The 18,313-nt window shown below is 34.4% G+C and overlaps 1 protein-coding gene across 11 annotated transcripts in view; it reads right to left on the bottom strand.

The window, feature by feature from the left end:
* Positions 1-18,313, bottom strand: part of LOC145688130 (uncharacterized) — a 669,087-nt gene that overhangs the window by 582,560 nt on the left and 68,214 nt on the right. For all 11 annotated transcript variants that reach the window (XM_081761906.1, XM_081761908.1, XM_081761907.1 and 8 more), the window contains exon 2: positions 16,365-16,488. In XM_081761906.1, coding sequence (XP_081618032.1) covers positions 16,365-16,488 — 124 coding nt within the window. The remainder of the gene's footprint in view (positions 1-16,364; positions 16,489-18,313) is intronic.

The raw sequence follows: 18,313 nt of genomic DNA, 5'->3' as shown, positions 1-18,313 counted from the left end.
ATTTTTGAACATAATTAGCACTGATCTCTAGCCGGGCTTTTATCATATCACTTTGATTAGTATGCGTGTCTTAAGTCTGGAGGAGGCTCAAAATATATGCATCTCACGAGCTCCTGAAGTTACGGAGTTGAAGTTTGACATGCAAACTCTGCATTAGGAACGAGTGAAAAGCATTCGAGTGCTATCAAAAATTCTGCTTCTACAACAATCCTTCTTTCAATTTCAATCAATATTTCAATTTTCGATTGTGTGTGAAGAAATGACTGAACCTTTTGAAATGAGTTTTGAATATGGTTATCCCTTTATGCGAGCTGAGATTTTGTCAGTTCACTCTAGGAGTAGAGAGAAAAGGAGATTTACACATGAATTTCAAATATTATCCATAAACTTTATACTTTCTTGCTAAGAATAGACATTTCAAGTAATATAGCTAGACATACAAAATATCCATTCCTAATCAGATAATAATATTCTGCTCATTGTGCATTTTTATACTTGTCCGTCAGAAGCATCGGGCGTTGATTTTCCCAAGCTTAAAAAATAAGCCCGTTTTCTGATATAGAAATCCGTCCAGAGTAAGGAATTAGAATGAAAATAGTGAATTTACGATTTATACAAGCCCAGATAAAACAAATAATGTTCCTTAAAAATTAATTTATTTTTGTGCAATAATATATATTTACCTTGAAAATTACTGTTCGACTTCATTGTTTAAAGTTGAAATATGTTGCGAATAATTGAGTAAGTTTGCTTTCTTTTAAAATTAAATTTCACAATAAAGTTAATGAAAGTAAGACTTAAGAATTATCCTTAACATTGGGACCAAAAATTGTAGGCAAGATGGAATCCTATTTTTCAGAAAAAAGGCAAGAAAGAAAATAATAAAATCAGAATAACAAACCTACATTTGCCAGATTTTCGTGAAACATGGCATGTGATTACTTTAAGATATCCCAATGGACACTTTTCTATTTGATGTTAAAATCAGTCATGACTACGGGATGTGTTTATCCCATCTTAAAAAAGAAAAAAAAGAAAAATAAACATTTAACGATATTTTTCCACTCAGGCGTTACCTTTCACCATTCATTTCATTATTATCGTTAAGTTGCCGTTGTAGTTTACTTGTTGTTTAAAGGGTAGAATCGTGAAAAAGTGAAAGTGAAAAATTAAATAGGGAAATAAGGAAGTAAGTAAATTTCTACCTTTGACACAACATGTATTTGTGTGTCTGTCCGTCTGCTCTTTCCCTATCTTTTTCTGTCGGTCATTGTCATTGTCTTCCAAGATAATTTTCTAGACAATTTGTTTGATTTTCATAAAAATTACCACGCTCTTTTTCTGGCCTTTTGAGTAAACTTGTCGCTCGAAACTCAGTCATAAAGAATGGAGGTCTAAAATTAGATAAAATTAACTCTTCCGCTGGAACTCTTATATGTAACAATGTATTCCTAATGTTATAACAAAACAATTTTCCGATACAACTTTTGTAAAAATAAAACAAATAAATGTTGCACTACGGCATATATTTTCTTAGTAACTTGATCATGTTTCTCACTGTTTAATTTTAAGTCCATCAAAAATAAAAACAGTGCATTTATTCTGGTCTTGAATGATATGTTCTCCAATAAATGTTGTTAAACTTTTTCGATTTTATTGAAATAGAGAATCGTCTGTTTTCTTTTCTTTTCTTTGTTTTCAATTACGTCTAATACTTGTGGTAGAATTCTGCCACAAGAATTGAGTGCTTTCACTCCATCTTAAAGAACATGTTTAACGGTATTTTTTAAATCGCTAAATTTCTACAAACATGTTTATATATATATATATATATATATATATATATATATATATATATATATATATATATATATATATAATGACTCCTATTTCTTGGGATTTAAATCGGTCAGGGACAAGGTAGTTAACACACAGCATTTCAAAGCAAAGAAAAAACGTAGTAACAATATATATATATATATATATATATATATATATATATATATATAGTTACTACTTTAACTTAAAAAGTAAACTTTCTGATATTAAAATATTACACATGGAGGAACTTTTACTTTAGACTTAAGAATAAAGCTATTAGTTGGAATTGATATCGGTCAAGAAAAAAATGCTGATATATTCCAACTAAAAATATGAATCTTTCATTCACCTGTACAATGTATTACACCAATAATAATAATAATAATAATAATAATAATAATAATAATAATAATAATAATAATAATAATAATAATAATAATAGAAATAGATTGAACATCAAATTGTGTGTTTTTGTGTCCATCTGTCTGTCTAACTGTCTGTCTGTGCAACTAACACTTCCGTAAATTTAGTTGGTTTTAATGAAACTTGATATATAGGCCTATTTCCCTTTAAGCTTTGAAATAGGCTTAATGCTTGACGTTGAATTCCGTGAAGAATAAGAGGATAAAACGACGTAAAATATCAATACTAAGCAAGAACTTTTCACGTACAGATGATATGATGACGCATCAATGTTCTAGTTCTGTTTTCTTGGAGGCGAGATAATAGGATGGAGATCGTCCTATATTGTGAGCGTTTTCTTACATGATGATCTGTTCAACCGCCAACTGCACCGAAATCAATACTCAGTTGTGTTTTTGGCCATTTTAATAATAGTTCCTATCCATAACAACATTGGTGTTGCGTAACGACAAAAAGACAAAAAATCTGCTCTAAAAGAATTTTCCACGATACTTTTGTAAAACATAATATCTTTTAATGTAATATATATTGTGTTTGATGCTTTACAATCTTCCGATATCATGGGATTGAAATTGATTAAGCATAAGAAAGGTGAATTTATAAATTAGAAGGATAAATTCTACAATGAATTCTGTTAAAATTATTTGAATTTCATTGATACAGTCTGTGTGCGTCTTTCTAAAATTTACAAATTACTCCTATTAGATGGTATTAAAACCGGATATTGGTGAGGTGGTGGAATACATTAACTTTTAAAAGAATGTTTTCTCTCTTTTAAAGTCCATAGCACAGTAAGCATTTGATGCAAGCATAGGTGAGTTTTAAATATCATATTTAACATGATCTGGATTTGTATTGTAAATAGATGTTTGTGTCTGTTCCGTGATAATATTCGAAAATGAATCTAATTTTAGTGAAACACTGTGGTTCTAACTTTGAGGGTAAGAAAAGGGAGAATTTGGATTGGTTGGATTAGTGTTTAGCGTCCCTTTCATCACCGAGGCTATATAAGAAGTGGATCTAGTTTAACATGGGGTTCGAACTACAGGAGCTCCCGCTGGGAATCGAATGTGGATTTCCCATGACGAAGGTATTGGCTGTTAATAGACCTTGAAGGGGGAAATTCTCCCCAACTTGTATGTTTGCACATTTACGAAATGCAGTGATAAAGCAATTTTCACCGTTAACCTCAGGGATACTCATTCAATTTTAATTATGTATCCGCATATTTTCTTTCAGACTTTCTTACAATCTCAATTATTTGATGTGGAACTATGTGAAGAAAAGATAAGTAAATTTTCTGCTATATATTATGTATGTTTTAAGATAAATTTAGAGAACGTTATTCAATTTTCGTCACTTCTTTGATTTTTATTTTAGAAAATCAATCCCAAGAATAGTATATATTGTATAGAAAAAAGGAAACTCTTCCAAGTTTGATGAAAATTGAAGTGGTAATAGATTTTGATGAACTTGGTATTCATATGAGTTGCTGTGGTGTGCAGGCTATTGATTCTTCAGATATTGGCTATCAATTTGGAACTTCGACTTAGTGAAATAAAAAATGTCACTAAAATACGATCGATGAAACTTGTGAAATCTTGACCAAACTTGGCCGGCCTTCATCGTTTAGCGTCCATGTGGAGACTTCGTTGTTGACAGACATTCCATTAATCAGGTTATAGGACATACCAGTTTTAAAAAATCAAATGATTAAAAGCACACTTTATTTAAATAAACTTCCAACTTCTTGTAACTATTATCTACCAAAATGCATTTTCAGTTAAGGATTATATTTTTGCACGTATACAAATTGCCTACGCTAATTAGTCTTTCGTTGTGTTGTATGCTCCAAACTAAATTTTCCTTTAATCAATGGAGAACGAACTTTGTTTTTGCTTGGTTAAGCCTAGTTGTTGCTCTAACATAACATTACATCTGATTGCCCTCAAAATTAATCGATTTCACTATTTTTTTTTCTTTTAAAGAAGTATAATAGTTCATGTAACGGGTATAACACTTTCAAGTAGATGGAAGTACACTGTTCATATTCTTTTCATTAAGACTTATTTTTACTTTCGAGAAAAAATAAGAAATAAAAAGTTATGGCGATCGTGAAAAACACGAATTTGAGATTTCAACGGATTTAGATGTTTCATTGTCACTCGTGTCGAAAACAGGACTTTCGGAAACCTGTTCCTCTAATTCGTCCGTTCATTCGCTCCGAGTAAACGTGTTTACTCGCTTTAAGGCACAATTGTTCAATATACCTAGACCTAACTTTAAACTTAAAATGTTTGTAAGATTACCTAAAGACTTTTCTCGATTAGGGATAAACGAATGAATTATTCTTAACTTAAATCATATTCTTCGGTCAGTTCAACTATACATGGTAATATGAATAGTAATAAGAAAAAGAATAAGATAAAAATCGATAAATATTTGTTAGAGACCATTACAAGACAAATTTAATGGTGTTTCTTTCCTTCACCATAAAAATTTGATATGAATAAATTTTCAAGACAATTTGAGTCCTCGAATAATGCGAACGGCTTTTGTTCACATTATTCTGAATATGATTTCAGTTTTTTTTTTCTCAAGCTCGTTATTGACTGAGCTTTGTGTGTATGGATTGGTCTAGTTTCTGCAAGTCTTAATGAGTGAGGCCACACTTCATTTTCCACAGATATTTCTTTCGTCACACTAGACGAATTTTACAGTTATATATATTGGAAAGAACAAATGATAGATTTTTCTTTTGTAGCATTCCGCGGTATTATATTAAAGGACAGTTTGTCCTTTGTACCAAGTACATGTTGGAAACATAGATTAAGAAGCAAAAATGAATTATGTCAATATTATTACTTGTTTAAACAAGACGCGACATTTCGTATAAGAACATGAGTATTTAGTCTCGTTTAGGAAATTAATCACAAAAATTCTCCATTATTTGATATTTGATATAAAATCTGCAAAATATATAATCCTTAAGGCTTCTATGCGTCACTCCCTTTCTCAAATCAATCTCTTGCAGAGACTCTTGGCATAATAAGCTCGACATGTGTTAGTTCTTTTCTATTATAATGCTTCACCTCATGGAACAACTCGTACAAAGTACGATTTATTGATTTCTTCATGTTTTCAATTTGTATCACAAAAGTATAATAATCAATACTTTCCCTCGCAAAGTTATCATCAACACGTTTTCATGATAGATGAAAGAAAGTTGATGTAAACATTTCCAAGCTAAAAAAAATATGCACTGATATACATATATTAGAGTCTGTAATGCGGCGGAATCGAAGGCACTTTAAGCAAGCAGCTATGAATACAAACAAGTTTCAATCTACATCGGAACCCATGGTAATACAAATTTATCAAGATAGACATTTCAAAAGCAGCAAACAAATTATCTTTAAACTACTATTTACTATCTTTATCTTCAATTCACTGTGATGCCCTTTGCTGAGATTGTGATCTTTGAAATTTTGTATTTTTAACGTGTTCATGCTTTCGACAATCTATGATTTTTTATCAACCGTTTATTTCATAAAAGGGATGATGATGATCATAATATGTCGAAATCATGAACATCTTGCAAATACAGAAGTTCAAAGATGAGAAACTCAGCTAAGCTCAAAGGGAGGTTCTGGCCCATTTTCCTATCAGAACAAAGCGTAGGCAATGCGGCTGTAGAATAGGGATAAGATGGGAAGTTCTTTTCGTGTAGTTTAAGAGTGTATAAACAACAGAAAACTGAATTAGGTATCTGCATTTTCTAATTCCAGAATACTGCAAAGAATATGATAGAGGCAGTAATTCGAACTTTGCTATTTCCATTATTTCTTCATACCTTCTTGCCCAAAGTCCCACGGTGTAATGTTACCTAAAATTCCAATGCACTATATGATTTGCTCCATAATTTTAAAAAGGAAATTATTAACATTGACTGTATGTTTATGCGATCTTTCATAGGAAAAATAATCAATGTTATTAATTTCTTTAACAGTCACAGATACTGTGGATTACTATGATTTAAATAAGTATTTAAAAAGTTTAAGAATATTTTAAATACATCAAAACCTGAAACAAAAAAGTGTTAATGGAATGATTAAATTCCTTTAAAGTTGCTACAATGTGAAAACTATTAGGAAATATACCTATTGTATCAAAAGTTCTACTTTATAGTAATTTTATTCTCGTAATAGTGACACACTTGAAAGGAAAGCGTAATGTATTATAACCAGTTACTGCTGTAGAGAACTATGAAAAAGAAAAAATATGAAATATACAAAACGAACTTCCAGGGTTGGATTCGAGTTAAGCATCCCTTTCCGGCAACGAAGATACACGAAACGTAAAACTACATTTTAGGGTGGAACTAAAAGAACCATAATGCATCGAGAATGTCCGGAACCTGGTGTATCAAAGGCATGTGCGATAGCCAATTTTTAGAAATTTTTAAATTTTTAGAAATATCACGATTGAACTTTAATATTTTGACACAAAAGTGTAATAGTATTGTGTATTATTTTATGAAAATAAGGTGACGTTTGATATTTCCTGTATGTATTGTTGTCAGTTTTTTTTGGGGGGGGTATTCAGTGTCGGTCAAAGAACGTAAGAAATGGGTCAGAAAGTCTTATTTGAGTGTTATTTTTAGCAAAAGTAGAGAGAAGAAATAATCGTTGAAAACTTAAAATGTGTGATCTTGTGAACATATATCGTAAAACTGGCAATATAAATGATGAAGCGTACAGCAAGAGCACACAAATGTCTAACTTGTATTTATAGCGAATGCCCAAGCGAAAATAAAGAGTTTCCGTGAACGTCGCCAACCCGTTTACAGCTCAGCAAATTAAAGCGCTGTAGCGTGGAATCTATATAGGCTGGAAGGCGTTTTTTTTTTTTCTTTTTGGTTAAATTATCAACTGAAAACTGAAAACTCAGAAGTAATTACAAACTTTGGATATGGAAAGTAAAAATATATTTCAAATGATTTCTTCACTTAAGGCTCGATTTCAGCGTTGGGCTGAGTAATACTTTGTTCATTAAAGAGCAACGATTTCGGATAACAACATTAATTGATTTTATAAAGGTAACCAAGAAAGTTCTGTCGCTTTTACCCACCACATTCGAACATCGATATGTCACCTAAGACGTACCTGGAAGATCAAAAATAGTCCCCATCAGCATCGACGACCTTCTGCCAACGTTCTGGAACGCCATGGATTTAATCGCGGTAGAACTTGGTGGGCCGTGAAGCGAAGAAGGTATCAAGTGAATTTTGCACCTCTACTAGGGATTTGAACTGGTGTCTTATAAGGTGATTGTCCAAGGAATGGAAAAAGTAATAATCGGACGGTGCAACGTCCGTGGAATATTGGCTGATGCAATAGAGTTTTCCATCCAAGGAGTAAAATGGTGTCCCGGGTCATCCTAGCAACGTAGGGCCTAGCGTTGCCTGTAACAGGAGGACCCCTTTGCGATTCAGAAGTCCTGGCTCTAGAGTTTTGAGCTTTTCTTGAATACGGCTCAACTGCAGACAGTACACAGTTGTAGTGATGCTCTGACCAGCTGGTAGCAGTTCCCGATGCACAATGCTGCGAGCAGTCCACATAACACACAGGGGGAACTTCTTCTGGTGCAGTGCTTGTTTCGCCTGTTTTGGAGCGGGTTCATGGGATGCTAACAAATGATGACAGCTTCGTGGGTCTTCACACAGGACCCACTTCTCATCACATGTTAACACGCTGTCGAGGAGTGGCTCCTTCCTCAGACGAGACAGCAAAGAAACACAGGTGTCTGCTCGCATTACCTCCTGGTCTGGAGTCAAATCATATGGGAAACATCGACCCAGCTTTTAGTGTTTCCCAAGCTGATGGAGTTGGTTTCTCCACTCACACTAAGTTGTAGTCCCAGTTCCTTACATGCATGGCCATTGTTCGTCTCTATTGCTGCTTGAAGATAATCATTTTGCACATGTGTTGTTCTTCCGGCACGTGGTGAGTCTTCGAGTGTTTCGTTATCGTCCTTAAACTTGTTAAAAAACCGCTGCACTGTCAGCGTAGTTGCGGCACCTTCACCAAAGGCCTGACATATCTTCTGCTCCGCTGCAGCGGAGTTTGACCCTAGTTCGAACTCGAACAATATACACGCCCTTATGACGCTCTGTGAAGGTCCCATGTTCACTCTGTCCTTTCGTAAGTTCACGGTGTAACTGAAGTGTCACAAGCAAGTAGTATGTTGGACATACCCACACCAAAAACTGACCTTCGCCTTATCTCCATTCACATTCAACTTACGGTGTAAGGGCGAATTGAACACAGACTTCCACAAAAAGCGACAGAACTTTCTTGGTTACCTTTATATTATACGCACATGTTAAAGTATATGCAAGAAAAAAATCCCACGATGTACGCATCTTTTAACTTCATTACTAAAGTAAACCCAATAGTTTTGGAAATACAGTTACATCATTCTATCATATGTTCAGAAATAAGTGACAAAGGAAAATAAGTCTTGAATTTAACCATAAATAAATGTTTGGAAGCAAGATAGTTTCACAATCTTACGATCATGTCGTTTGCTATGTTTCTTTACACAGATATACTTGTTGCATTACTTGACCATACCAGTGTACAGAATCATTTCTAACAACTAGAACCACTTCAGAATTCATCCAAGAAATGGACGCTATTACATTCACAATTAAAACTCGTTTTATGTAATTGGACAATGGAAATGTTAAGTGAAATTGAAGGTACAACTGGAAATAGAGCATGCTCTTTATTTGCTCATCAGTTTAAATCTATATAATCTCTAATATTGGTTGCAAAATGTCAACACTAGAGGTTAGAAGATGATTCGCAGGAAGTGGTGTACAACAAATTTCTCTACTCATACAAAACTTTTAAGATATTTACCATAAAATAAGAGTTCCTGTTACAAGCCTTGCTTCCTTTCACCGCCTCAATTGTGGCCATATTCAATATCTATGGTTATATAGTTCATCTTCAATAGTTAATTGTAATACACAAACCAATAGTTAGCTTTTAAATATTGGGGAACGAGCTACATTTCACACGTATAAGTCATTTTTATACCATACCTGTACACTATGGTTTGGTTTGGCTTAATTTGATAGAATAAATTTTATCATTTACGTAAATCATGTAGTGTAAAAACAAAATTTTAATTCATAAGCATACAAGTACACGGGGGTGCAGGCGCGCAACAAGGGTTAGTATCACCTGGGGTAAACATGAAATTCGACGCCGCCTTTTTTAGGCGCCCTTCAAACCACGCACCCGGAGTATGTGCCTATGAAAAAGATATTCAAAATACTGGGATATAATATTTTAAAAATACTCTAAGAAAACGATAGGTTCTGAAAAAAAATATCACACACCTGAGAAATAAACTTCTAGGTCCACCCTTGCAAGAAGGTGTTGCGCGCAAGACGAGAAATAAGATTTTCTTGTATCATCTGGTAATATTTACAAATCGTCGTGTCTTCATTCTCGAAGAATTCCTCCTCCTCTCGTCTAGCTTCTCAAAAGAGTTTTTCTCGTCTTGATTATCTAAGTTTAGTTTTGTGACTTTATGTACAAAATTTATGCCCTCATTTTTTCTTAATTTCATCTAGCAGTTATCACAATCCTTCCGCGTCTCAAGGAAAGGAAATGAAGTGAAATCTTGAGTTCTACGTTATGCCGGCTAGGGTAAAGGAGACGGTGATGATGAGAAATGGATAAAATGACGGAATGAAGAAAGTGGGTGGAAACGGAAATACTCCGAGAAAACCCATGCATACGGTGTTTGTCCACCAGAAAGGTCACTTGGCAGAGCTGGGATCGAACCAGAGACGTCATGCTCTACCCTTGAGCCCCCACGCCACCCGCGTCTCAAGCAGTCCACGACGGTGTGATATAAGAACATTTCAATCATATTAATTACTACCATGAATTACCCGCTTTGCTGCGTTAAATTAAGACAAAATAGCAATATGTTCCGTTAATCAGTCACTTTTTACTATTACTAAAGTGCTCTTTGATATCGGCCATTTTTCGGTGATTTTTTATATATCCCCTCCCCTCCCTGTGTTGCGGGACACAGCATCGGATGTGTCATGGTTTATCACGGCGACCCCATAAACTACGAATTCGACACTGATATTGGTCATTTCGATCATTTTCATATAGAAGACCCTCCCCTCCCATAAGTTGTGGGGCTAAATTTGGATTCAGAAAGCATCAGAAGTATCACTGTTCATCTCAGAGACCTGAAAATCTATAGATTCCGCACTAATATCGGTCAATTTAGATCATTTTTATATATCTCCTCCTCCACTTCTCCTAAGCTGCGGGGCTGAATTTGGGCTTAAACGGCATCGGAAGTGTCACTGTTCATCCAAGCGACTGAAAAAGCTATAGACTCGACACTAATATCGGTTGGTTTCGATCATTTTTAAATGTATCTCGCCCTTCCTCAAGTTACACCGTCAAACTGATATGACAAAAACTCTCTCGTTCGAATTTCATATAGGTTGAAAATTTGATCGATATCGATCCGGTGACTCAAGAATTATTAAGTTTTATTTATTTTTATATATTATCCCATCCCCTCCGCTCAGTTTTACGATTAAAGTGAAATGATAAAAAAACATCTCAGGTCCAAACCTCATCTATGTTAAAAAGTTGATCGAGATTGATTGTTTGTTTAAAAAGTTGATCGAGATTGATTGTTTGATTCAAGAGTTATTTAGTTTTATTAATTTTAACTCCTACCTCCCCTCCCCTAAGTTCTATTGTCAAAGTGTAGATAAATACCATCCCACGCCCGAACAGAATCTATGTTGAAAATTTGTTCGAGATCGGTCAAGTGGTTCAAGAGTGATGAAGTCACAAAGACAGTTACTTTTATTTTTAGAGACACACACACACACACACACACACACACACACATATATATATATATATATATATATATATATATATATATATATATATATATACATTTCCCTCCCCTCCCCTACGTTGCACTGTCAAAGTTAAATTATGAAAATTATCCCATGCCCGAACCTCATCTATGTTGAAAATTTGATAAAGATCGGTCGGGTGGTTTAAGAGTGATGAAGTCACAAAGACAGTCACTTTTATTTTTATTTTTTACATATATATCTCCATCCTCTCTCACCCCTACGTTACACCGTAAAAGTTAAATGAAGAAAAAATTACAGGTCTGGACTTTATTTATATTTAAAGTTTGATCCAGATCGGTCAGGTGGTTCAAGAGTTATTAAGTTTATTTATTTTCATATATTTTCCCTTCTCCCCTCCTCCAACCCAAACATCTACCTTCAAAGTAAAATAATAAAAAAAACTTTCCAGGTTTGAACCCATTTTATGTTAAAAATTTAATTGAGATCGATTGGGTGGTTCAAGAGTTATTAAGTCAGGAACATAGTAACTTTTATATATATCCCCTTCCTGCCTTCACCTACATTGCTTCGTTAAAGTGAAATGATAAAAAAACATCCCAAGCTCGAACCTCATGAATGTGGAAAATTTGATTGAGATCGGTCAGGTGGTTCAAGAAATTAAGTGTTACAAACGTAGTCACTATCAATTTTATAATATAGATTATAGTATAATGAGTAATGGTATAGTGTGTATTTTTAAACGTTGAAAAGTGCTTAGTGCTCGTACAACCACTTTATCTACTGTATTTATAGTGTTTATACTATGCATCATGTAACACTAAAAAGTGTTTTAGATCTAGGGGTCCCTGGTTCGATCCGAGCTCGCTCCGTGTGGACATTGTGGTGAACAAACACCGTGCTCGTGGGTTTTCACGGGGTTCTTCCGTTTCCTCCAGCTTTCTTTACTCCACCTTTTCATTCATTTCTCATCACCGTCTCCTTTAGCCTAACCGGCATAACCGTGGGACGTAAAACTCAAAAATTTCATTTTATTTTTTTTAGACTAACCAACCTTCACCTATTTTCATCATACTTTCGAATTGTAATAAATCATCCTTTAAGACAGCATTCTGTATTGCATGGTTAGAATCTTTGAATGTAGAAAGTAATCAAGCAAATTAGCTCAATCCTATCGCGTGTGCCCATCTTCACAATATTCGTGCCGCACAATAGGTAAAGGATCCTACTGACCTTTCACACAAAAGGCCAGTACTATCTTCAACATTATACAATACTTCTAAATGCAATCCTCTCAGCCCACTTGCTAAGGTCTTGATCGAAATGTTTTTCTTGTATAAATAATAGCTTTAGCAATTTTTAGTTGTAAAATTGATTTACATGTTTCAGTTAATTTCTTCTCAACATATCGTTAACATTTCAAAATGAAATTAAATGAGATTTCTCAGTTTTACAAAGAACGACTATACGTGTAGGTAAAAGGAGACGATAAGGATTAGAACGAATGAGATGGGGGATGTAGTAGGAAACGGGAAAAGCCCTAGAAAACACACGTATACAGCGTTTATCTACCACAAAGTCCAATTGGCTTGAGCTGAAATCTAATCAGGAACCCCATGCATAAAAGGTGATGGTTGTAACATTGACCCATCGCTTTTCTTTTAAAATGTCAAAGATGAGCTTTCGATCATGACCGTTACCCTTGGGGACATTTCGGAATCTTGGCAATCTAACTCTGGCTTTGGGTTAGCGTAGTGTTGGCTGGTATAGATCAATTTCAATTCTTAAATTAAATATATATATATATATATATATATATATATATATATATATATATATATATATATATATATATATATATATATACAAACGTTTATAGCGAGTGAACATTGACACACATATACAAAACAGTAAAACAGATATTTGTTAACTGTTGCGGAACATATTTTATAAGGAATTAACAATAAAAATCAAAAGGAATTTGAAAATAAAGACGTTCAGAGACTACATTTGAAGATAGCATAATTTTTGTACTGGAAATGATTGTCCTCGGGAAGATACCAGTGGAAATAGTTGGCCACTGGATTTGATCTCTGGATCTCCAATATTGTGATGCCAGAACGCTCACCGTTCAACTTCGCCAGTGGTGCAGAGCAAGCAGTAACGAACATAAGCTAATTTTCTCCCAAATATTATCCATGGTATCCATATTATGTATATTATCCATGGTACAAATGTAAATCTAAACAAACTTGATTTATCAAAACATATTTCAAGGTTTCATTACTACCTACACTAATTGAAACATTGAAATCCTCAAAATTATTGCTCAAAATAAAGAATAAAAATAACATTATTTAAATGGATGAAAACTAGAATGTTATAAGTGCATAAATCTTGTTTCGAGGAATAAAGAACTTAAAGTTGGCTGATCCCATACGAGCGTTTTAAAACGACATCGAACTTTCGAAACAACGGGCCAACCGGCAGAGGAAGCACACTGCAGCTACTGATAGCCACTAGCAGCAGGATAAGACAATCAACTGATATTTACCTAATTTTGCTATGACGTTAGTAGCCGAGCAGGTGCACAAGCTGTTCGTCGCGTTAGTGATACGGTGATAATGAAGGAGTTTGAAGGACAACGTGTGTGTTTGTGAAATTTTGCTACAAACTTGGAGAAACATTTACAGAGACATTTCAATTGCCTTTCATTTCATCCAGTCTCTCCTCGTCGAAAAAGGAGCATGTTCAAAAAATGGATGAAAAGATTGCAATCTTGGCCAATAATTAGGTCAGGGGCAACAAAATGTTTGAACGGCCCTTAAATCAAGTTTTCATATTTTAACGGAATAAGCAAATCATACTGAGTTTAGTGATAGTTTGGGTTTGGCTACACTACTATATGTAGTTCTCCAGATATAATAACTAAAAGAAAATTTTTGCCTGAAATATATTGGATCGTTTGATAGACTTTTGATCAGGGGTCACAAAATTTTTGAAGGCCCTCTAAATAGAGTTTTCGTATGTTTTGCGGAATAAGTTCATCATACTGTGTTAAGTGATAGTTTGGGTTTGACTACATTATATGTAGTTCTGCAGATGTAAGATGTACAAGAATTTTTTTGATTGAATGAAATATATGGGATTTCTTTTTGGATAAGGGGCCACAAATTTTTTGAACGGACCCCAAATAAAGCTTTCGTATTTTTTTTACGGAATAAGCACATCATAATGGATTATGTGAAAGTTTGGGTTTGGCTACACTACATGTAGTTTTCCAGATATAAGACCTACAATAATTTTTTTGGTTGAATGAAATATATTGGATTTCTTTTTGGATAAGTGGCCCCAAAATTTTTGTACGGACCCTAAATCAAGTTTCTTTTTATTATTAATTTTTAAGGAATAAGCACAACATAATGAGTTAAATGATAGTTTAGATTTGGCTACACTATAGGTAGTTCTCCAGATACAAGACTTACAAGAAAATATTTGATTGAATGAAATACATTGAATTTTTGGATCAGGGCCACAAAATTTTTGAACGATCACTAAATCTTTTTTTTCGTATTTTTTTACTGAATAAAAACGTCATACTGACTTAACTGATAGTCTCGGTTTGGCTACACTATATGAACTTCTCCACATATAAGACCTACAAGAAAATTTTTGCCTGAAATATATCGGATCTTTTGATAGACTTTTGATCAGGGTCCACAAAATTTTTGAACGACCCCTAAATCGAGTTTTCTTATATTTTACGGAATAAGCGTATCGTACTAAGTTAAATCATAGTTTGGGTTTGGCTACACTATATGTAGTTCTCCAGATATAAGGCTTACAAGAAAATTTTTGCCTGAAATATATTGGATCTTTTGATTTAAAAAAAGCATGAGTCAGTCAAGCTCAAGGTGATGCTGGTGTTGTTCGGCATGAATTTGCATCACGTGGTAGGTGGTAAACAAACAGTTTTATCGCGGTTGAGGGATGTTGTGCACAAGAAAAGGCCTGAATTGTGGGAATGACAGATTTTGAGGTGTCTATCTGCCTACTCACGCTTCGCTCCTCACCCTTACTTATCTAGCAAGACATCAGACTCCTGTTGTGTCCCATCCATTCTATTCCCAGGACCTAGTCTAGCAGACTTTTCCTCTTTCATAACTTCAAATCACTTTGAAACGACGTCGTTTCCAAACCATAGAGGAGATTCAGGACAATGCGACAAGAGACTTCCGCACCATTCCAGAAAGTGCGTGCCAGGAGGCTTTCCAAAAATTAAAAAAAAACGTTTGAAACGGTGTATTGCTAGTACAGGAGACTACTTTGAGGAGGACAGTGTTTATAATGTTGCATAATGAGCAATAAAGATGTTATAGCAGAACTTGGTTTCTTTTTGAACACACTTCGTAAGGTTCTTAGAAACGTGCAATTATAAACAACGATACCTCTGGCAAACGACATTAGCCAGTTTAGGTATCTTTACTACACGAGCTTTCTTGTCTGTAGTTGTCATTTATGAACTTATCTCAATTTTGAATAAAATACTAGTTTTGTTTTCAGTTATTTTTGACAACGTACTTGAATGCATTTTTGTAGATAATCAATTATTGACTTCATTCCAACTCATAGATTCGTTTCTGGGAACCTTTTAAAACCCCTAAGAGAAAACATTCTTTTAATCACGTAAAGAATATTTATACCTTTTGTAACAATGAAACTGCAATAGGAAAAACTTATTGAAGATTACAAAGTATTTCAGATATACTGAGACGTTGCAATTTTGGGCATCTTTCATCCGCAATATCTCAAAACTCTTGCACTTTGATGGTGGTTCCTTCATTCATGACGTCTTGGGCAATTATTACACGTTTCGTCCTCACAGTTCACACTTAAACAGCAATTTATTTTTAATGTTGTGTAAAAAAACACATGTTGCTCCTCTCTAATTATGTACTTGTTTAGAAGATTGAATTAATACTTCTCGATCAAATGACTTAGTCACAAGTTCATTGTACAATGATGTGTTCATCCATTCCAAGATGTAGCTGTTTTCAAAATTTATGTCACTTTAAACAAAACACAAAAATGTGAAGCAAATTTCTCTTCTACACTACATTGGTAGTAAAAGCATGCAATATTTCTTTAGTAATGCTTATAGAAAGGGAAAGGTACTCACTTCCGGCCAGAAGCAGCCTCTGGTTTGTCCATTTGTTGTGCTTTTGCCATCACACTTTGTATCATTGCTCTTTCTTCCTCACTTAGATGGCTTAAATCAACTTCAGGCAAATCCACGCCAGGAGCTGGAAAAGAATGAGAAGTAAAATGTAAGCTGCATAGAGTAATTATTTAAAGCATCAAGTTATTAACAGTTAATTTTGGTCGGAGAACGAGAACGTTATTTACCATGAGAATAATTCCTAGTTATATATATATAATAAAATTGTTTCTGACTCTTAATCTCTTGAACAGCTCGACCGATCTCGATCAAATTTTCAATGTAGATGAGATTCGGGACTGGTATGATTTTGGTTATTTCACTTTGACGGAGTAATGTAAGGGAGGGGGTGGAAAGGGAGATATACAAAAATCAATAAATATAAAAATAAAAGTGACTATGTTCGTGAATTAATTACTTTTGAACCACCTGATCGATCTCAATCAAATTTTCAACTATATAAAGATCAAATCTAGGAAGTTCTTTTATCATTTCATTTTGACAGTAGATCTCAGGGAAGGGAGAGGGGGAGGGGAAATATATAAAGTGAATAAAACTTAACTCTTGAACCATCCGACCGATCTCGATCAAACTTTGAACATAGATAAGCTTCGGGCCTGGAATGTTTTCCTCATTTCACTTTTACAGTGCAACGAAGGGGAGGGGAGGGGGAGTTATATGTCAAAAAAGTAAAAATAAAAGTGACTGTCTTTGTGACTTCAACACGCATAAAACACCCAACCGATCTTAACCAAATTTTCAACATAGATGAGGTGCAGACATGAGGTGGTTTTTATATCACTTCAACTGTAGAACTTAGGGAACGGGGAGGGGCAGGAGAGGGGAGAAATCTATAAAAATAAATAAAACTTAATAACTCTTGAACCAGCCGACCGATCTCGATCAAACTTTCAACATAGATAATTTTCGGGCCTGGGATTTTTCTTTTTTCATTTCACTTTTACAATGCAACGAAGGGAAGGGGAGGATGAGATATATGTGTAGAAAAGTAAAAATAAAAGTGACTGTCTTTGTGAGTTCATCACCCTTAAACCACCCAACCGATCTTAAAAAAAAAAAAAAAAAAAAAAACATTCAACATAGATGATGTTCGGACCTGAGGTGAATTTTATCATATTACCTTAAAGTTAGAACTTAGGGGGGAGGCGAGGGGAGAAATCTAGGAAAATAAATAAAACTTGATAACTCTTGAACCACCCAGCCGATCTCGATCAAACTTTTAACATAGATAAGGTTCATGCCTGGGATGTTTTCTTCATTTCACTTTTATAGTGCAACGATGGGGAGGGGGAGATATATGTAAAAAAAAATAAAAATAAAAGTGACTTTCTTTGTGACTTCATCATGCTTTAACCACAGAACCGATCTTAATCAAATTTTCAATATGGATGAAGTTCGGACCTGAGGTGTTTTTTTTTTTTTTTTGGCATCACTTTGATGGTAGAACTTAGGGGAGGGGAAGGGGAGAGGACAGATATATAAAAATAAATAAAACTTAATAACTCTTGAACTACCCAACCGATCTCGATCAAATTTTCAACATAGAAGACGTTCGGGCTTGGGATAATTCCTATTATTTAAGTTTGACAGTGCAACGTAGGGGAGTGGGAGGAAGAGCGGAGATATATGTAAAAAATAAAAATGAAAGTGACTGTGTATGCATCTTCACTCTTGAACAACCTGACCGACCTCGATCAAATTTTTATCATAGATGAGGTTCGGGCCTGGAATGGTATTTATTTATTCACTTTGACGATACAACTTAGAGGAGGAGGTAGGAGGGGGTATACATAAAATTAAAATAACTTAATAACTATTGAACCAGCAGCCCGACCTCGATCAAATTTTCAACCTACATGAAGTACGAACATGCGATGATTTTTGTCATA

The sequence above is a fragment of the Thermobia domestica genome, chromosome 6 (assembly GCF_964235325.1).
Source record: "Thermobia domestica chromosome 6, izTheDome1.hap1.1, whole genome shotgun sequence".
Lineage (NCBI taxonomy): Eukaryota > Metazoa > Arthropoda > Insecta > Zygentoma > Lepismatidae > Thermobia > Thermobia domestica.
The sequence above is the reverse complement of the archived record's forward strand: the minus strand, read 5'-3'. Positions and strand labels throughout refer to the sequence as shown.